This window comes from Mobula hypostoma, chromosome 8, assembly GCF_963921235.1.
Source record: "Mobula hypostoma chromosome 8, sMobHyp1.1, whole genome shotgun sequence".
Taxonomy (NCBI): Eukaryota; Metazoa; Chordata; class Chondrichthyes; order Myliobatiformes; family Myliobatidae; genus Mobula; species Mobula hypostoma.
In genome coordinates, this window is record NC_086104.1 from 73938037 (window position 1) to 73961015 (window position 22979).

The window sequence follows — 22979 nt, forward strand, 5'->3', positions numbered from 1 at the left end:
ACATTGATATTTTATGAATGTGAAATTTGAGCCACAGTTTCAAAAATACTTTGCTGATAATTAGATTTAATACAAATGCAGCTTCTCAGCTGTGAAATTCTTTTTTATAACATATCCTGTTTGGAACCAGAATGTTTGCTCCTGAATGAGGAGTCTATACAAGTGGGCAGAGTTTCTGAATGAAGAATGAGTAGCTTCAGAATAGATGAGATCAATTTTCTTCATTCATGGTGGTGACCCTTTTGGAATTATGTGTTCTGGAGGCCTAGTCATTGTGTTCTTTTGCAAAAACCTGGATGTTAAGGGAATTGGGGGTTATGGGGATAGTAGTTGAAAATGAAGCAGATGATCAAGGCTGCTCTCCAATCCATTAAAATGATCACAAAGTCCCAGTTCTCTATTCCAGTTATTTATTTGTGTTGCAGTGTTCTATTATTTGTAACAAATATGTTAATTGTTTTAAAGGTAATAATTGTCAAAAATCTGTTCTTGTTTTAGGAAGAAACCTTAGCTCTTCGAAAAGAAGGAATCGGTGTAGTTTTGGATTCTGAATTACCTCATTTGATTGGCATTGATGATGACTTGCTTAGTACAGGAATTATTTTGTACCATCTCAAGGTGAATTTGACTGTTACAACCTAGAAAATATTATATTGATTGTACCTGAAGAATTCAATACAGATTTTATTATAGAAAATTTTAAACCTCTTTCCTTTGCTGTAATATATTGTAAATTAAGATCTGATGAGGTTTGTATCAATAACTTCTTCAAAAAACTGAGATTTAGTCAAGAAAGTAGATTCACACAGAAAAGTTGTAAGGATTCATCAACTACAACACAAGAAATTCTGCAGATGCTGGAAACCTAGATCAAAGCACACACAATACTGGAGAAACTCAGCATGTCATGCAGCATCTATGGAAGAAAATGTACACTTGAAGTTTCAGGCCAAACCCTTCATCAGTGTAGAGTCTCAGATTTCTTCCAATATTTTGTGAGAACTCATCAGCAAATGGCAAAATGTACAAACTTCAGTATTTATTGATTTGAAATCCAGACACAGTTTTCATGTATTGGACAGTATTTACTTCATTGTCCATAAAAAAAATCATGTTTCTTTCAATTGTAATGTATCAGATTTTATTTTTAAATCATTGATAGCACACATTTCTGTTTAAAATGCTTTAACATATTTACTATAACTATGACTAAACTAGTCATTTAAAGTAGTTACTTCAGCTTAAATGAGAATCAAAAAATAGCTGTTTATTGTAAATATGGTAGATAACGTAAACTGAATTTACGTTTGTATATTCCTTATTATGAATATTATTAACTCCAAATCATTTGGAATGAGAGTCTGTTGTTATTTATTTTGATTTTATTGGTTTAGCGGTAATTGTCCTTTCATTTTGCTTCCACCTGATAAACAAACATGATTTTCCCCAACAGGAGGGCAAGACATATGTTGGGCGAGAAGATGCTGCTACTGAGCAAGATATTGGTTAGTTGATCTATTCCTCTTAATGCCTTGCATTCCAACGTTTCCAGAGATACCTGAGATTTCATCTGTGGCTACCTGCTCTTGTTCATTGTTATATTCTCAGTGACAAACCTACATGCTACTTCTCAGGAACATAATCCATGAAATACAAGAAGTTCTTTATCTACTTCAATTAAAATCTAGTATCTCAGCTGTCCCCTGATACTTGATGACCAGAAATTTCCTTCCAATAAATCGGAGAAAATAGATCCCCATTACAAATTACATTCGTTAGCCATCCATTTCATTCCTTTTGCTTGCAACGATGAGGTTGTGTCTAATTGCTGCTAAGCTTGATTTCATGTGTGCCCCTGAGGTAAACATCTAAGGTCTGGAATTCTTTTTCTGGGTCTCCTTACTCTTAACTTCATCTCCTCCAAGTTTCCTAGAACAAACTTAACTGCTTTGCCTTAATTTTCTTACGTGGCTGTCTTACAGTCATAGTGCTAATTGGTTATACATGCAAAATGGAAATAGGCCCTTTGGCCCTACTCATCCATATTGACAAGTTGCCTTCCTGACCTGTTTGCCTTTATTTGGCCCATGATCCTTTAAACCTTTTCTTAACCGTGTACCTGTCTAAAATCCCTTAAACATTATGATTGTATCCATCTCTACCACATCCTTTGGAAGCTCATTCTGTGTGGAAAAATTGCCCCTTTGAGTATTTCTCCTCTCACCTTAAGTCTATATCCTTCAATCTTTGACTCCCTTACCCTGGGAAGAACACTCTGCCCATTCACCTTATCTATGCCTGTCATGGTTTTACATACCTGTGTAAGGGCATCCTTCAGCTTTCTATGCTCCATGGGGGGAAAAAAGCCCCAGTCTCTCCTCAGTCCTCCATTCTGGTAACATCCTTGGAATTTTTTTTCTGCACCATTTCTAACCTAATGACATCCTTCCTACAGCTAGGTGACCAAAATTGCACACAATACTCTCAAGTTTTGTCTCACCGATGTCTTATGCAATTGAAATATTTGTCTCAACTTTTGTAACCAATGCCCTCATCAATGCAGGCAAGGATACAATATGCCTTCACCACTTTGTCTATCAATGTCTCCACTTTCAGGGATTTAAGTACTTGTACCACAAGTCTCTTTGTTCTACAATGCTCTTTCTTGTCCTGCTATTTACTGTGTAAGTCCTGCCCTTGTCTAACTTCCCAAAATGCATCACCTCAGACTTTTTCTGAGTTAAATTCCATCTGCCGTTCCTTGGTCCATTTTCCCAGTTGATCTGAATCCTGTTGCAATATCAGATAATGTTCACTGTCCATTATAATACCAATTTTGATATTATCCATAAGCTTACCAATTACACCAACTACATTTCATCCGAATAATTAATATAGATAACAAACAGTAGCGGAACCAGCACTAGTCTCTATGGAAGCAAAACACATCAAAGTTGCTGGTGAACGCAGCAGGCCAGGCAGCATCTCTAGGAAGAGGTACAGTCGACGTTTCAGGCCGAGACCCTTTGAAGGGTCCACGAAGGGTCTCCGCCTGAAACGTCGACTGCACCTCTTCCTAGAGATGCTGCCTGGCCTGCGGCGTTCACCAGCAACTTTGATGTGTGTTGCTTGAATTTCCAGCATCTGCAGAATTCCTGTTGTTTCCAGTCTGTATGGCACACTTTTGGTTGTAGGAGTCCAATCCGATAAACAACAATTCATATCATCCTCTGATTCTTACCACTGATCAAATTTCGTACCGTTTAATTTTGTATCTAGCTTGCCCTGAATCCTATGACATCTAATCTTCCAGATCAATCAACCATATGGGACCTCGTCAAAGGCTTTGCTAAAGTCCACCTGGACAATGTCTACTGCCCTGCCCTCTTCAATCCTTGGCCCACTCTCCAAAAAAAACTCAATCAAACACACTATTTTTAATGTTTATTTTATTTAGATGTTGCAGCCCAATGTGTATATATGACTTTTATTTAAAGTAACTTGAAATCCAGCTGTACCTCTCCACTGCAATATACTCACCTGTGCCCCTGTGGTGTCTAACTGCATATACTGTCTTGTTTGAAGAACCATGTCTTTAAGAAGACTGAAAGTATTATCTTTTGTATGCACCCTTAACTTTGTTATTTTCCCTCGTCAATTCATTGGCTATGTCAAACAGTTTTATGGTTTCTATTGAACTACCTCCATCTTCTCCATCATAGAGTTTTTTCCCCAGTACAATAACAGTTGGCCACTTCCACATCTACCTGTCTCAACTCATCTACGGCTGAAGATTCTTTCCATACATTTGTCAGTTTTCCTTGGTGCACCTCAGTTTATGAAAACCATTTGTCCTTCAATAGTTTCTGCACTTCTAGCACTTTGTTTTTGCTGCCTGAACTGGCATCAAATCCACTAAAAGTTCTTCAGCCTTATACCTCACTATATTCCTCTTTGTGGCTTCATTCCCCTCCCCCCATTCATTAATTTTTGTTCTTGTTCTTATCATTTTCCTGCTGTTAGTTGTCCGGAAGCTTTTAGCAATTACTCTTTATACATGTATGCATTTTCTGTTCACTGTGCCTGTTTTAAGACACCCTTTAAAATCTGGCAGAAGGTTAGAGATTGGATTACCTATAACCCTCCTTTTACAAGAAATACACAAGAAAGTGAACTTTAGGTGAAAGTATTTTGCTTTGAAGCACCGTGTCCTCCACCCTATACGTTTGTTTTCCACCACTATTGCAAAACGTGCAAAATATTGCTGCAGTTGCTCACCATGGCAACTCCAACAACAAACCCATAACCCTTTTCTACAGTGAGCAAATTCAGCAGAGCATGGGAACACAATCACCTAAATTCCTAACCAGGTCTCAAGCCTACATAACTTTTATTGCTGACCTCTGATCTTCCATTTGGTCTAAATTCTGTGGGAGTACCTTAAGCAAGATTGAAATAATTCCAGAAGGAATCTTATCACCTCTTAAAAGCATTTAGAGATGGGCAGTGAAAGTCTGGTCAGTGATGCATATATCTTGAAAATGAATAACAAGAAGACGAGCCTTACTTGTCATTTTCTTAACTTGTTTACTGATTACTTCCCCATTTTAAAAAAAACTTGGAGGCAATTAGGCTTAATAAAATTGCTACATAAATACAAACTTATATTTCACATTTGTATTTTGCACATTTTGAAGCTTAATTGCATATTTATTGTTTCCCAAAGATCTTGAGGAAGATTTGCTCCTATAATGCAGCAGCATTTCACATTCTGAAATCGTCCATTCAATAATCTGCTTTCCTAAATCTGATTCATTTATGGCCATTTTATCAAAGGTCATACTAAAATTTGGAAACATTTCAAAATGGTGTTCAGATTTCATCACATATCTTTGGTTAACTATATGTTCAGAGCTATTTAGTGTGAGAGTGACCTGAACTACAAGTGGAAAAAGCAAATGTTATTGACACGTTTGCTGATATTTGCATCTACCAATTTTCTTGCAGTGCTCCATGGCCTTGATCTAGAAAGTGAACACTGCATCTTTGAAAATCTGAATAACAGAGTAACTGTAATACCACTGAATGGTGCACAGTGTTCAGTCAATGGAAATCCTATTAATGAGCCTACTCAATTAAACCAAGGTAAGTGAATTCAGGAGAAATGTTTACTTAATAACTATATCAGGCCTATACATAATTTGAAGTAGTGTGTGAAAGAGAGAGACATCGTTGCAAGGCAGGAGCTATTTGAAAAGAATGTCTCATTTGGCAGTGAGTTTTATTTGAGCCAATAAAAAGAAGGGAGGTGTAAGCGGAGCTCCATTGTTGGAGTGGGCCAGTATTAGAGTGAGGGACTTTGATTGAACAGGCTTGGGTAAGCACGGGTGGAAGTTCTAAGTAAGTTTCTTGCAATTTTCTTTCCTTGTCTGTCAGTACATAGCTAGTTTGCTGATAATGAGTCCAGAGTTAGTTGTGTGTTCCTTGTGTAAGATGTGGGAACTCTGGGAGACTTCAAGTCCCCTCTGACAACTACACCTGCAAGAAATGCATTGAGCTGCAGCTCCTCAGAGACTGTGTAATGGAACTCGATTTGCAACTCGATGACCTTCGGCTCATATGGGCGAGTGAGAAGGTAACAGATAGGGGAGGTAGTCATCCCTAAGTTGCTGAAGGCAGATACTTGGGTGACCTTTAGGTGAAGCAAAAGGTACAGGCAGCCTATGCAGAGAACACCTGTAGCCATTCTTTAATAATAACATACCGCTTTGGATTCTGTTGAGAGGTATTGGGACGACTTATCAGCAAGAAGCTGCAGTGACCGGGTCTTTGGCACTGAGTCTGTCTCTGTGGATCCGAAGGGAAGGCGGTGTTGGGGGGAGGGGTGGTTAGAAGAGGAGTTCAGTAATGATAAGGGTTCCATAGTTAGAAGAGTAGATAGGATTCTGTGAACGTGAAAAAGAAATCTGGATGGTATTTTGACTATCTGGTGCCAAAGTCACGAATGTCTCGGATCATGTCCACAGCAATCTTGGGGGAGAGTGAGCAGCCTAGAATATTGGTACATATTGGTACCAACAACATGGGTATGGAAAGGGAGGACGTCCTGAAGAGAGAAAATAAGGAGTTGGTAGAAAGCTGAAAAGCAGGACCCCCAGGGTAGTAATCTCTGGATTGCTGCCTGTGCCACATGCCAGTGAGGGTAAGAACGGGATGATATGGCAGATGAATGTGTGGCTGAGGAATTGGTGCAGAGACAGGGTTTCAGATTTCTGGATCATTGAGATCTGAGTAAATTATGACCTGTACGAAATGCCTGAACCTGAGGGAGACCAATATCCTTGTAGGCAGGTCTGCTAAAACTTTTGGGGAAGGTTTAAACTAATTAGGCAGGTGAATGGGAATTGGAGTGATAGAGCTGAGAATGGGGAAGTTGGTATACAAGTAGATGCAGTGTGTAGTAAGACTGTGAGGAAGGACAGGCAGATGATAGGGCAAAATTGCAGTCAGTGGGATGAGCTGAAGTTTAACATGGTAGCAAAATCGGAAAGGGTTATGGGTACAGGACTAAAGGTATTATACTTGAATGCACGCAGTATATGGAATAAGGTAGATGATCTTGTAGCACAATTAGAAAATGACACATACTACATTGTGGGCATCATTGAGTCGTGGCTGAATGAAAATCATAGTTGGGAGCTTAACATCCAAGAATACACATTGTATCAAAAGGACAGGCAGAAGATGTGGGGTTGTTCTGTTGGGTAAAAAATGGAACAATTTCTTAAAAGATGTGGAATCATTATTGGTAGAATTTTGAAATTGCAAGGGTAAAACAAGACACTGATGGGAGTTATATACAGGCCTCTGAAAAGTAGCCAAGATGTTGGAATCAAATTACAACAGGAGGTAGAAAAGGTATATAAGAAGGGCAATGTTATGATAGTGATGGGGAATTTCAATATGCAGTTAGATGAGAAAGTCAGATCGGTGCTGGATCCCAAGAAGGGGAATTTGTAGATTGCCTACAAGATTACTTTTAAGAGCCGCTTATGATTGAGTCCACTAGGATAAAGCAATTCTGGAACGTGTAATGAACCAGATTTGAGTTGGGAGCACAAGGTAAAGGAACCCTTAGGAGACAGTGATCATAATATGATAGAATTCACCATGCAGTTTGAGAGAGAGAAAATAAGTTCAGATGTATCAATATTACAGTGGAGTAAAAGGAATTACAGAGGCGTGAGAGTGGAGCTGGCCAAACTTGATTGGAAGGGGACACAAGCAGGAATGATGTCAGAACAGCAATGGCTGCAGTTTCTAGGGACAATTCGCAATGCACTGGATAGGCATATCCCAGGAGTGACTAACTATTCTAATGGGAGGATGAGGTAATCATGGCTGGCAAGGGAAGTCAGAGACAACTTAAAAGGAAAAGTGATGGCATATAATATAGCAAAAATTAGTGGAAATGCAACTAAAAAAGCCGTAACGAAAGAAAAGATAAAATATGCAGATAAGCTAGTCAATAATCTAAAAGAGGATACCAAACATCTTTTCAGCCATAAAAGAGAAGCGAGAGTGGATATTAGACTGCTGATATTTGACAATGGCGAGTTAGTAATGGGGGGCGGGGGGTGGTGGGTGGGCAAAGAAATGGCCGACAAACTTCTATTAGTCTTCACTGTGGAAGACTCTAATCTAGCAATATGCCAAGGGTTTGAGAGTGTCAGAAGGCAGGCAGAAGCAGAAGTAGTTGCTGTTACTAAGGAGAAAGTGTTTGGGAAGTTGGAAGGTCTGAAGGAAGGTATGTCACCTGGACCAGGTGGTCTACACACCGCAGTTCTGAAAAAGGTAGCGGAAGACATTGTGAAGGCATTAGTAATGATCTTTCCAGAATCACTAGCTTCTGGAATAGTACTGGAGGACTGGAAAATTGTAAACGTCACTCAACTCTTCAATAAGGGAGAGAGGCAGAAGAAAGGAAATTATAGGCCAGCTAGCCTGACTTCAGTGGTTGGGAAGATGTTGGAGTGCATTATTAAGGATGAGGTTTCATGGTACTTGGAGGCACGTGATAAAATAGGCTAAAGTCAACACAGTTTCTTTCAGGGGAAATCTTGCCTAACAAATCTTTTGGAATTATTTGAATAAAGAACAGGAAGGATAGGCAAAGGGGAGTCTGTGGATGTTGTTTTCTTGGAATTTCAGAAGTCCGTTCACAAGTTGCTGCACATGAGGCTGCTTAACAAAATAAGAGCCCAAAGTAAAGATACTGTCATGGACAGAAGATTGGCTGACTGGCAGGAGGCAAAGAATGGAAATAAAGGGAGCCTTTTCTGGTTGGCTGCCCGTGATTAGTAATGTTCTGTAGGGGTCGGTTCTGGAACCACTTCTTTTCATGTTATATATCAATGATTTGCGTTACAGAATTGATAGCTTTGTGGCTGGGTTTGCGGACGAAATAAATGTAGGTGGAGCAGTAGGTAGTGTTGAAGAAGCAGGGAGTATTCAGAAGGACTTGGACAGATTGGGAGAATGCAGAAAGAACTGACAGATGGAATATAGTGTAGGGCAGTGTATGGTTATTCACTTTGGTAGAAGGAAGAAAGGTGCAGACAATTTTCTAAATGGAAAGAAAATTCAAATACCAGGTGCAAAGGGACTTGAAAATCCTCATGCAGGGTTCTCTAAACATTAACTTACAGGTTGATTCAGTAAATTGGCAGCTTGATTTGGTAAATGCAATGTTAGGATTCATTTTGAGACAACTCGAATATAAGAGCAAAGATGTAAATCTGATGCTTTATAAAGCATTGGTCAGACTGCACTAGGAGTATTGTGAGCAGTTTTGGGTCCCTTATCTAAGAAAATATGTGGGGATCACAAAGATGATTCCTGGAATAAAAAAAGTTAACATAAGAGGAGTGTTTGATGACTCTGGGCCTGTACTAGCTGGCATTAGAAGGATGAGAGGGTTCTCACTGAAACCTATTGTATATTGAACAGCCTAGATAGAGTGGATGAGGAAAGGATGTTTTCTATTGTGGGGGATTCTAGGACCAGAAGGCACAGTATTAGAATAGCTGGATGTCCATTTAAAACAGAGATGAGAAGGAATTTCTTTAACCAGAGGGCAGTGAACCTGTGAAATTCATTGCTACAGATGGCTGTGTCTTGAGTAGTCAGGGCGTCAAAGGTTACAGGAAGAACATAGGAGAATGAGTTTGAGCGGGATAAAAAATCAGCCATGATGGAATGGCAGAACAGACTTGATGTATGAATGGGTAATTGTGCTCCTATGTCTTATAAAGGATATATGCACTATATTGGCTATAATTGAGCAAAAATAGCTGTTTAAGTTCCTGCTCAGAAGTTTTATTATATACAAACACAAAAACTTACTTCAGGTGCTTGTTTAATTTCAGTATTGTAGTAACAGTTGGAAGGTACTTCAAACTAGATTAAATGTTTATTTTTACCTCCTAGGAACCTTTTGGGTCTTTTCAAAACCCAAGAGCAATATGTTATTCATAGGATTAATAATGTAATACAGTATCTCTCTACCTATTGAGTATTTATTGCATTGATGGGAAACAGATGCTGGAAATACAGAGCCACACACACAAAATGCTGGTGGAATTCAGCAGGCCAGGCAGCATCTATGGAGAGGAATAAACAGTCGATATTTTGGCACGAAACATTGACTGTTTATTCCCTTCATAGATCCTACTTGTCCTGCTGAGTTCTTGCAACATTTTTGTGAGAATCGATAGGAATTCATTTCAGCAATTGCATAGCTGTAATACACCTGATGAACTTGGTCTGTATTTGATGTTAATTAAATGAATGCACCTTGATAGGAAGATTGTAGTATTTTAGACCTGTTTTAATACTGATGTGGAAAGCAAGTTGTGTAAGTATTTTGAAATACTTTCTGTTACTTCAAGAATTTTAAAATGCCTGGACATATTCATTCAAAATTTTTAAATTTCTATCTCAGTTATTTAATGATTTGAGATTAATTGCTAGTTCTTCTTCATAGTAAACTACACAGTTGCAGCCACTGGTTCATGTTGGTGTTAATTCTGAGTCAAGAGTATTTTCGAAATAATATGTAATACATGAAGTGCATGTAGCCTTACATGTAATGAATCCCTGCGTGCAAAGCTGCACATTCTTTCTCTTCCTTGCCACAGCAAAAACACATTATAGCAATTGAGGATGGAAAGATGAAATATGGTTATTTTTATATTTTCATTTAAACATTATTGATTCTCATTGTGCAAGAGACTGGGAATTCAGGATCAACAGGTTGATATTAAATATTAATGATATCTTGTTGAATTATTTTATCAGCCTGAATACTGATGGCTTCTTCTTGCACTACTTGTTGAAAAATATTACTCAATTGTAATTTTCTGAGACAAGGGGTAAATGCTGTTCTTATGAATAAGCATCCTCTAGTTTTGTTGATACATTGTTATGATTTAGACATTTGTACTCACTGCTCAAATATATTCACAATAGAATTTCACTATATCCATAAATATTGGTGAATTAAAGAATTCCAATTATTTTACCTTCCCTTAAAGGAGCTGTCATATTGCTGGGAAGAACCAATATGTTCAGGTTTAATCATCCTAAAGAAGCCGCTAAACTCAGGGAGAAAAGGAAGGTATGTCAAGTAGTTTAAATAACCAAAATTTTAATGAAGTTATATGAAGAAAAAGTTGTCAAAGATCTGCTAGGTTAAAAGGTAATCGTGTAACTATAAAGAAAGAAATAATAGGTGTACTATTCTATTATTTGTCCTCTTGACTAAGGCAGTTTGAGCTTGAATTGAAGTTACAAATGATTTTTGCACGTAAGTAGGTTTTCCCTTTTATAGGTTATATTTCAATTGAGTCACCTGGAAGGAGAATGAATGTTAGATTTGACTGAGGGGAAAATGTACTTTTTGGTTCTGTGTCAGATAACTAGGGGTGTGATCTTCAAAGAATTTAAGATGACGTAGTGTGCAAAATGTCAAAGAATTTAAGATGACATAGAGGTAATGTTGCAGCTATATAGGACCCTGGTCAGACCCCACTTGGAGTACTGTGCTCAGTTCTGGTCGCCTCACTACAGGAAGGATGTGGAAGCCATAGAAAGAGTGCAGAGGAGATTTACGAGGATGTTGCCTGGATTGGGGACCATGCCTTATGAGAATAGGTTGAGTGAACTCGGCCTTTTCTCCTTGGAGAGATGGAGGAGATAGAGGTGTATAAGATGATGAGAGGCATTGATCGTGTGGATAGTCAGAGGCTTTTTCCTAGGGCTGAAATGGTTGCCACAAAAGGACACAGGTTTAAGGTGCTGGGGAATAGGTACAGAGGAGATGTCAGGGGTAAGTTTTTTACTCAGAGTTGTGAGTGCGTGGAATGGGCTGTCGGCAATGGTGGTGGAGGAGGCGGATACGATAGGGTCTTTTAAGAGACCTTTGGATAGGTACATGGAGCTCAGAAAAATAGAGGGCTAAAGGTAAGCCGAGTAATTTTTAAGTTAGGGACATGTTCGGCACAACTTTGTGGGCCGAAGGGCCTGTATTGTGCTGTAGGTTTTCTATGTTTCTATAAAATGTTGATCTGGTTATTCTGGATAGATTTTGAAACATGAACATTACATGGTCATGTCGGTTAAATTAACGTTGGACATCAGAATCAGGTTTAATATCAGCATATGTCATGAAATGTATTGTTTTGTGGCAGCAGTACAATGTAATACATATTAATAAAAACTACAAAATTGCAATAAGAAGTATATATAAAAATATATATATAATAAAAATTAATGATGTCTGTAAAAATACATTGGAATCATAGTTAGAATTACTTTGCTATTGAAAACACAAATGTGCAGACACCACAGAGAACAAAGTTCCATCTGAAATCACAAACCCATTCATCTGTCAATATGATAGTGATCCGTGTGGTTGGTTGGCCTGCATTCTGCTCTCCCCTAAGGTTTTTCAATTAATCTATTGGTGTCTCATGTCAGCTAATCAATGCTGGCTTTGATGATGAGCAGCTAATCTCCAGTGACAGACCGAAGCAAGTTGAAAGGGGCTTTCAAGAGGTAAACCTAGGTTTTTATCTTCACTGTAAGATATACATTCAAAAGTGTCATGGATTAAGCTGTGATGCAATGAAGTTTAAACCATAGCAGCAGAATCCTGCCGGAAAATTACTTTCCCTGTATTTGAGAGACTCCATGTTTATTTTAGATTTTTTATTTGTGGTGTCCATGGTTAATAAACTAAGTATCCCTACATTTTAGGTCTACAGTTCTTGATGTATTACTTTTTTGTCTACTTTTGCAGAGTGGATTGCTGTCTACCTTTAGTTTGTCCATGACTGACCTGTCCAAATCATGTGAAAGTCTTTCCACTGTCATGCTTTACAACCCAGGGTATGTAAGGAATGTAATAATATAACTACAATTGACTGAATTTCTGTTCATTTTCCTCTTTGTTGAATTCCACTGCAGTTTTTTCGCAACTGTTTTTTAGATGAAGTCTGGTAAAACTCAAACTATTTATCCTAGTTGTTAGTAGTCACTGCCATTCAGTGAAGTTCTTAAAAGGATTTGAAAATATATTGCTCTGTAAATAAGAATAATACGAGAGGCCAGTTTTGGAGAGTAAGCCTTTCAAATGCTATTGTAACAAAATATAAGATTTTAAAACATTATTTAGCAAAAACGTTTATTAAAAGGGCTTTACTTTTAAAAATGCTTTGATGCATCTGCAAATCTAAAAAAGAAGTGACATCTCAATCTAAACTCAGAGTAGAGTAGGTCACTAGGCCTCTCAAATCTGCTTTGTCATTTAATGAAATCATGGCTGATGTGAATAAAATGTATTTATTTATTTAGAGATACAGTGCAGAATAGGCCCTTCTTTTCCCTTTGAGCCACACTGCAAGCAACCCACCTATTTAACACTAGCCTAATCACAGGACAATTTACAATGACCAATTAACCTACAAACCAATACATCTTTGGACTGTGAGAGGAGACTGGAATGCTTGGAGGAAACTCACATATTCATGGGGAGGACATATAAACTCCTTACAGAAAACGCCAGGACTGAGGTCCGAACTCTGATCCCCCAAGCTGTAATAGCATCACGCTAACTTCTACGCTACCATGATGCCCCTAGTGTTAAAATCTCAGTTCTATGTTGGCACTCGTGTCCAATGATGTTTCAACTCCTTGCTAACCAAATGCCAATCTACCACTGACTTAAAAATAATCAGAAGACACTACTTTCACTCTTTGAGGAAGAGATGCCCAAAAACACACAAACCTCCTGAGAAACCATTTTACTTCAAATCTATCTTATTTACTCTAGGTAATCTCTATCGTTTACAAAATTTCCCTTAGTTCTAGATTCTCCCACAGAAGAAACATCCTGTCTACACTGTCCTGTCAAGACTTCCCAGATTATCTATGTTTGAATCAGGTCTCCACTAATTTTTCTGAAGTCCAGTTAATACAGCTCAATCCTTGCTCATAAAACAACCTGACAAATCTAACTATTAGTCTCATAAAGCTTCTTTAGTGTAGTTCCACTGCATTATTGTCCTTCCTTCAACAAGGAGACGAATACTTACACCATACTCAGAGTACGGTCTTGCCAGTGCCCTATGGGATTAACACACAACCTTCTTACCATTTTGATTCGTCTATGTGCTTAATTGAAAAATAGGTAATATATTTGCTTTTTTTAATCTTATGGAGCCACTCTGAATCTTAAGAATTTCATAACTTTGGCAAACATATTTAAGATCCTCGGAAGAAGGATGTCAAAACCTGGTGACTTGCCAACCCACAGCTCCAACAATTTACTCAATGCCATTTCCCTGAAAATTATTATTTTTCTTACTACCTTCATTCTTTCCAATTTCCAAGTTACAGATATTAGCTGTTACTTGTAACATCTATAACAATGGTTGATGCAAGATATCTGTGTAATTCATTAGATACCACACTTTACATTATTTACTCAGACTCATTTTCTGCAGGATTAACTCTCACTTTCATTCTTTTAAAAAATATATAGTTATTTTAGATTTGATTACTGTCTATTATTGTATTTATGACTAGCTTTTCATTGCACTCTACTATTATCATTTTAGTCATTCTTTGCTGTTTGTTATTATGTCCAGTCTTCTGATCTACCTCCTTTCTCTATGTATGCTTTTCATTTAAGCTGGATTTGTCTTTAACTTGACCATCACTGACAGTCAAGTTCTTTGATATTCCTTCTTGTCAGAATGCAGCTGCTAAGTGTACTCTTGAAGATCCCCTAAAATGTCTACACTGCATCTCAATTGGCCAATTCCTTAAACAATTGCTATTTGAGTCACACACACAAAATGCTGGAGGGACGCAGCAGTCCAGGCAGGGAAAAACTCCATAGATGCTGCCTGGCCTGCTGAGTTGCTCCTGCATTTTGTGCGTGTTGGTCAGGTTTCCAGCATCTGCGGATTTTCTCTTGTTTACTGTTTGAGTCATATAATTTTTTTTATATTTTCTACAATTCCATTCACAGTATATGATTTTGAAAATAAGTACCCTGTGCAGGAAAGCTAGTAATTCACTATGGGTACATGAAAAGCGAAAATACTTAAACTGTAAATTCTTGGATTGGTACTAAAATTATCAAAACGGCTAATTTAACCACCAAATCACCAAGAGTGATTTTATTGTAAATGTATGTATATTCATATTTATTACAAAATTAGATGTATCAAATTATAAAGTTTTAAAGCTACAATATAAAGATATATGTAACACACACAAAATGCTGGTGGAATGCAGCAGGCCAGGAAGCATCTATAGGAAGAAGTACAGTCGACGTTTCAGGCCGAGCTCTTTCGTCAGGACTAACTGAAAGAAGAGATGGTAAAAGATTTGAAAGTGGTGGGAGGGGGAGGGGGATTCCAAAATGATAGGAGAAGACAGGAGGGGGAAGGATGAAGCTAAGAGCTGGAAAGTTGATTGGCAAAAGGGATACAGAGTTGGAGAAGGGGAAGGATCATGGGACGGGAGGCCTAGGGAGAAAGAAAAGGGGAGGTGAGCCCAGAGGAAGATGGAGAGCAGGCAAGGAGTGATTGTGAGAGGGAGAGAGAGAAACAAGGGAGGGGAATAAAAGTAAATAAGGGATTAACTTCCATTAATGCCCCTCCTCCCCTTCTTACCCCATCCCTTATTTATTATTTCCCCCCTTTTTTCCTCTCTCTGTCCCTCTCACAATCACTCCTTGCCTGCTGTCCATCTTCCTCTGGGCTCCCCTCCCCCTTTCTTTCTCCCTAGGTCTCCCGTCCCATGATCCTCTCCCTTCTCCAACTCTGTATCCCTTTTGCCAATCAACTGTCCAGCTCTTAGCTCCATCCCTCCCCCTCCTGTCTTCTTCTATCATTTCGGATCTCTCCCTTCCCCCTCCCACTTTCAAATCTCTTACTAGCTCTTCCTTCAGTTAGTCCTGATGAAGGGTCTCCACCCAAAATGTCGACTGTACTTCTTCCTATAGACGCTGTCTGGCCTGCTGCGTTCCACTAGCATTTTGTGTGTGTTGCTTGAATTCCAGCATCTGCAGATTTTCTCGTGTTTGCGTATAAAGATATGTCTCAGTTTATTTTCTTCTTATTATTTTAGGACCAAATTAAATTTATGTAAAGCCTTTTGCAGTGTGAAATCTCGACAGATACCTAATGTTACCAAGCAAAATTGGACAACAAACCAAACAGAAGTATTAGGATGGATGGCACTTGGTCTGACATACATTTGAGAAATAACTTGAAAGAGTTGAGTAAGATGGAATGTGGAGGGGTTTTAAGCTGAAAATTCATGGGCTTGAAATTAAATAACAGGAAGCATTATTTCCAATTGTGAAACAAAGGCAATCATGAAAAGTGGAATTGTAGGCATATAAAGAGCTGCTGATGTTATAGTGATTGATTTACAAAGAGATGCATTCGAGTTGTGCTTCCAAGCATTTTTGGAATTATTTTGTAAATAACTGTAAAGCAAAATTTTGTAAATGGAGAAGGCTAGGTGGAATGCATGATTGGGATTTTAGTATAGTGTATTCCTCTGCATGGAGAATAGTATTATTTATTATAATTTTACAAATTAGAGACTCGTATCTCAAAGTCACAATGGTATGTTAGCAAAATGTTCATAAATTAAGGAATACCTATAGTTCTCTGACCCAGAAGCAGTAATCACAGTGGGAGGCTGATATACTGATGTAGTCAGGTTTCAACAAAGATGGGTAATATTATAGAGAATTAAGTAGTTTTGTTGATGGAGAATATATAGTTTTGAGGCTCACCTGATGCAAACTGTCTGATTTGGCATGAGAAATTGAATGGCTTTGACAACTAATGAACAGAGTTTGTGATCTGGGCTAAAATCAGTGATCCAGAATTTTCTGGAAAAAGTCAAAATGGGGTACAGTGCTGGGCGATAGAAATAATGGGCTTGAAGTGAATTTGTAAACGTATTCTTCCCCCAGTCCTTTGTTCACATAATTGAGAGATTTTGATCAACTTAACTAAGATTTTTTATTTGTGAACCATGTGCCCTTTTTCTTCCCCCACAGTAGAGCCCAAAAAATCCGGGAAAATAGTTAACCATGAAAAACTAAAAATTCAAAAACGGAAATGTCAGCAGTTCAAAAGTATTCACCCCCTTTGCTCAGTACTTGAACCACCTCTCGCAGCTACTACAACCAATAGTCTTTGTTGGATAACTCTCTATTAGCTTTGCACAACATGATGGAGCAAGATTTTCCCATTCCACCTTGCAAAATTGCTCAAGCTGTGTCAGGTTATTTGGGAGCAGTGGTGGACAGCAACCTTGAGGTCTTGCCAGAGATGTTTGAATGGGCTAAAGTCAGGACTCTGCCTAGACTACTCAAGAACATTAATTTTCTTCTTTCAAAGCTACTGGCAGTATGTTTTTGGTTGTTGTCTTGCTGAAAGAAGAACTTCCTCCCCAGTTTAAGCTTCCTAGCAGAGGCTAGGAGGTTTTTATTCAGCACCTCTCTGTATCTAACAGCATTCATCTTCCCATCAATCCTGACCAGATTTCCAGTCCCTGCTGTGAAAAGCATCCCCATAGCATGATGCTACCTCCACCGTGCTTACAGTAGGGATGGTGTTACCTGGGTAATGTGCAGCAATATGTTTATGCCACACATACTGCCTATTGTTGAGGCCAAAAAGTTACACTTTAGTCTCATCTTACCACAAGACTTTCTTCCACATCTTTACAATGTCTTCTAAGTGACACTTTGCAAGAAGCCAGGGCTTCTTCCATAAATCTCCATTTTGTGCAATGCCTTAGAGATTGTCAAGCCATGAATTTCACCTCCAGTTGCAGCTACTGACTTCTGCAGCTCACTCAGAGTGACTTGGCATCACAGTAGCTTCTCTTACATAAAAGTTGCTGGTGAACGCAACAGGCCAGGCAGCATCTCTAGGAAGAGGTACAGTTGACGTTTTGGGCTGAGACCCTTCGTCAGGACTAACTGAAAGAAGAGCTAGTAAGAGATTAGAAAGTGGGGGGGGGGAGATCCGAAATGATAGGAGAAGACAGGAGGGGGAGGGATGGAGCCAAAAGCTGGACAGTTGATTGGCAAAAAGGATATGAGGGGATCATAGGACAGGAGGCCTAGGGAGAAAGAAAAGCGGGGGGGGGGAGGAACCAGAGGATGGGCAAGGGGTATAGTGAGGGGGACAGAGGGAGAAAAAGGAGAGAGAGAAAAAGAATGTGTGTATATAAATAAATAACGGATGGGGTACGAGGGGGAGGTGGGGCATTAGCAGAAGTTTGAGAAGTCAGTGTTCATGCCATCAGGTTGGAGGCCACCCAGACGGAATATAAGGTGTTGTTCCTCCAACCTGAGTGTGGCTTCATCTTTACAGTAGAGGAGGCTGTGGATAGACATATCAGAATGGAAAAGTTTCCTTCGCTACATTGACGACTGCATTGGGACTGCTTCCTGCATGCATGCTGAGCTCGTTGATTTCATTAACTTTGCCTCCAACTTTCACCCTGCCCTCAAGTTTATCTGGTCCATTTCAGACACCTCCCTCCCCTTTCTAGATCTTTCTGTCTCTGTCTCTGGAGGCAGCTTATCTACTGATGTCTACTATAAGCCTACTGACTCTCACAGCTATCTGGACTATTCCTATTCTCACCCTGTCTCTTGCAAAAATGCCATCCCCTTCTCGCAATTCCTCCGTCTCCGCCGCATCTGCTCTCAGGATGAGGCTTTTCATTCCAGGACAAAGGAGGTGTCCTCCTTTTTTAAAGACAGGGGCTTCCTTTCCTCCACCATCAACTCTGCTCTCAAACGCATCTCCCCCATTTCACGCACATCTGCTCTCACTCCATCCTCCCGCCACCCCACTAGGAATAGGGTTCCCCTTGTCCTCACCTACCAACCCACCAGCCTCCGGGTCCAACATATTATTCTCCGTAAATTCCGCCACCTCCAACGGTATCCCACCACTAAGCACATCTTTCCCACCCCCCGCCCCCTGCTTTCTGCAGGGATCGCTCCCTATGCGACTCCCTTGTCCATTTGTCACCCCCATCCCTCCCCACCGATCTCCCTCCTGGCACTTATCCTTGTAAGTGGAACAAGTGCTACACATGCCCTTACACTTCCTCCCTTACCACCATTCAGGGCCCCAGACAGTCCTTCCAGGTGAGGCGACACTTCACCTGTGAGTCGGCTGGGGTGACATACTGTGTCCAGTGCTCCCGATGTGGCCTTCTATATATTGGCAAGACCCGACGCAGACTGGGAGATCGTTTCGCTGAACACCTACGCTCTGTCCGCCAGAGAAAGCAGGATCTTCCAGTGGCCACACATTTTAATTCCACGTCCCATTCCCATTCTGATATATCTATCTATGGCCTCCTGAAACCACACTCAGGTTGGAGGAACAGCACCTTATATTCCGTCTGGGTAGCCTCCAACCTGATGGCATGAACATTGACTTCTCAAACTTCCCCTAATGCCCCACCTCCCCCTCGTACCCCATCTGTTATTTATTTATATACACACATTCTTTTTCTCTCTCTCTCCTTTTTCTCTCTCTGTCCCCCTCACTATACTCCTTGCCCAACTCCCCCCCTCCCCCTTTTCTTTCTCCCTAGGCCTCCTGTCCCATGATCCTCTCATATCCCTTTTGCTAATCAACTGTCCAGCTCTTGGCTCCATCCCTCCCCCTCCTGTCTTCTCCTATCATTACGGATCTCCCCCTCACCCTCCCACTTTCAAATCTCTTACTAGCTCTTCTTTCAGTTAGTCCTGACGAAGGGTCTCGGCCCGAAACATCGACTGTACCTCTTCCTAGAGATGCTGCCTGGCCTGCTGCATTCACCAGTAACTTTTATGTGTGTTGCTTGAAATTCCAGCATCTGCAGATTTCCTCTGTTTGAGCCTCTCTTACAGTGCCATTCTTCTCCGGCGACAAAGTTTAGTGGTGTGGTTGTGGTTTCATATTTTTTCCACTTTTTCACAATGGACTGCACTGAGCTCTGAGGTATGTACAGTGCTTTTGAGAAGGTTTTGTACCCTTTCGCAGATTTATGTTTCTCCCTTCCATTTCCCTGACTTGTCATGAATGCTCTTTAGTCTTCATTTTGGTTTGGTCTATTGAAAATTTAGTATACTGTTGGACCTTACAGAGGGAGGGTATTTATTCTCATGACTTCCTCCAGGGCGCCTTACAGAACAGCAATCTTGACCAGCAGATACGATTGATTAATTGATACGATTAAATATTCCTGTTTCAGCTTGATGCAGCTGAGAATCATAACTACTTCAAAGTCCACACAGTTAATAAAGATGTCTCAATGTGATTGAATAAACTATCGCTGCTTAAAACCAATGGAAACAATGCCAATTGTGGCCATAGTTCTAGCTTAATTCTGTGTAGGAAGCATGGCTGTAGGTCAGCGATACAAGTGTGTTTAGGAAATGGGGTTTTAGACTCGCTATACTGACTATCTTGCTGGTAAATGTACAGTCTCTAGAAAATAAAGTTGAAGAGCTCAGAGCTAGGGTGCTGTATCAGAGGGACATTAGGACCACGTGCGCCCCAAGTTTCATGGAATCCTGGTTAACCCCTTCCATACCGGACACAGCAATTCAGATTGATGGGTTTACTGTAACCGTCAGGATAGGACTGGAGGTGTATGCCTTATGATCAACTTCCCTTGGTGCACAAATGTATCATTGTTGCCCCAATTCTGCTCACCAGACCTGGAATATCTCGCAATTAAGTGCTGTTCATTTTATCTGCTGTGGAAGATTTCTGTGACATTGTGGTAACAGTATACATTCCACCTCAGGCCAATATCAAACAGGCTCTTGATGATCTGAGCAATATGATCAATATGCACATAACAGCACACCCTGATGCCATCATTTTTATTTAACCAGGCCAGCAAATCACTTGTAGTAGCAGAGGAAACAACATTCTGTACTACTGTTACACCACTATCAAGGATGCCTACCATGCTATTCCACACCCACGCTTTGGGAAATCATATGGTTGCTGTGATTTGTGTAGTGGGTAGAGCTTGTTGCTCCCACTTTCAGCTTCCACCACTGGCCAGCAGTCTTACGAAAAGGAAAGCTGAATGTGTGAGTCTCTCCCTGCCAGTACATAGCCTCATGTAATGGCAACAGCAGACCTCATGTAATGCCTTCTCACTGGTGACACAAGAAAACTGAACTCCTTTCAGACTCGGGCTGAACTACAGAAGATAGGGAGGAGGTCTGGCCCCCGTCCACATAGCACGCAGGCCCACCTGTGTGTGGGTACACCTGGTGCTCGTGAACCAGATCCCCAGCTATGAGTAAATAGCACTACCTTATGGGCAGCCTCAGGAGTGACAAAAGCTACGGGAGTAAACCCGACAGCAAATTTGAGTGGAGTCCCTTATCCGGCTGCGCATCATTGAATATCCTTCCAGCAGCTCCTGCTGCCACTGCAAGCTAGTGCCAAACGTATTGTTTCATAAGCTTTCCTTTGGAAAACACCGGTGAGGCCGAGAGGGAGACTTTGAGAACTGGGCATCTCTGAGCACCGGTGCCCCACAAGGCTGTGTACTCAGCCCCCTGCTGTACTCACTGTACACCCATGATTGTGTAGCCAAGTTTCCATCAAACTCAATATATAAGTTTGCTGATGACACAACAATTGTAGGCCCTATCTCGGGGAATGATGAGTTTGAGTACAGAGAGGAAATTAAGAACCTGGTGGCATGGTGCAAAGACAATAACCCATCCCTCAACGTCAGCAAGACGAAGGAATTAGTTGTTGACTTCAGAAGGAGTAGCGAACTGCCCGACCCAATTTACATCGGTGGTGCGCAAGTGGAACAGGTCAAAAGCTTTAAGTTCCTCGAGGTCAATATCACAAATGACCTGACTTGGTCCAACCAAGCAGAGTCCACTGCCAAGGAGGCCCACCGGCACCTTTACTTCCTGAGAAAACTAAAGAAATTTGGCCTGTCCCCTAAAACCCCTCACTAATTTTTATAGATGCACCGTAGAAAGCATTCTTCTAGGGTGCATCACAACCTGGTATGGAAGTTGTCCTGTCCAAGACCGAAAGAAGCTGCGGAAGATTGTGAACACAGCCCAGCACATCACACAACCCAATCTTCCGTCCATGGACTCACTTTACACCGCACGCTGTCGGAGCAGTGCTGCCAGGATAATCAAGGACACGACCCACCCAGCTAACACACTTTTCGTCCCTCTTCCCTCCGGGAGAAGGCTCAGGAGCTTGAAGACTCGTACGGCTAGATTTGGGAACAGCTTCTTTCCAACTGTGATAAGACTGCTGAATGGATCCTGACCCGGATCTGGGCCGTACCCTCCAAATATCTGGACCTGCCTCTCGATTTTTTTTGCACTACCTTACTTCCCATTTTTCTATTTTCTATTTATGATTTTTAATTTAAATTTTTAATATTTACTAATTTTAACTATTTTTAATATTTTTAACATTTAATATTTGTAATGCAGGGAGTGGGAAGCGCAGAATCAAATATCGCTGTGATGATTGTACATTCTAGTACCAATTGTTTGGCGACAATAAAGTATAAAGGCCTCCCTACCTTTTGCCCAGGCTTGTGATGATGATGATCATCACCCATTTGTCCTTCAAGACAGATGGATACCAACCACCGCTTCTACTTCCTGAGTATAGGCAGAGACTGAAGTCTGCAACATCAGTAGTGAGGACCAAGAAGGTATGGACAAGGAGCGCTTACAGGACTGCTTTGAATCGGTTGACTGCACTGTATTCAGGGATTCATCTTTGAATCTGGATAAGTATGCTGCATTTGTTACTGACTTCATTAAAACCTGTATGGATGAGTGCGTGCCTGCGAAAAGTTGCTGTATATTCCCAAACCAAAGGCTATGGATGAGCCAGGAGATATGTCGTCTGCTGAGGGCAAGATCTGTAGTATTTAAGTCTGTGCAAAAGAACCAGGTATGACTTGCAGAGGGCGATTTCAAGGGTGAAGAGACAATTCCGAGTGTGGTTGGAGAGAACATCGGATGCACAACAACTCTGGCAGGGTTTGCAAGACATTACTTCCTACAAAGCGAAATCCAATAGCATGAATAGCAGTGATACTTCACTACCAGATGAGCTCTATGCCTTCTATGCCTGCTTTGAAAGGGAGAATATAACTACAGCTTAAAAGATCACTGCTGTGCCCAGTGACCCTGTGATCTCTGTCTCTGAGACCAATGTTAGGCTGTCTTTAAGGAGGGTGAACCCTCGCAAGGTGGCAGGCCCCGATGGTAAGATGCTGAAATCTTGTGCCATCCAACTGGCGGGAGTATTCAAGGACATTTTCAACTTCTCAAGTTCCCACCCACTTCA

At 40.5% G+C, this 22979-nt stretch overlaps 1 protein-coding gene across 2 annotated transcripts in view; it reads left to right on the forward strand.

The window, feature by feature from the left end:
* The window catches only part of kif16ba (kinesin family member 16Ba), a 180748-nt gene that overhangs the window by 79886 nt on the left and 77883 nt on the right, over nt 1–22979 (forward strand). For both annotated transcript variants that reach the window (XM_063056132.1, XM_063056133.1), the window contains exons 13-17: nt 499–618; nt 1454–1505; nt 5008–5145; nt 10596–10678; nt 12362–12450. In XM_063056132.1, coding sequence (XP_062912202.1) covers nt 499–618; nt 1454–1505; nt 5008–5145; nt 10596–10678; nt 12362–12450 — 482 coding nt within the window. The remainder of the gene's footprint in view (nt 1–498; nt 619–1453; nt 1506–5007; nt 5146–10595; nt 10679–12361; nt 12451–22979) is intronic.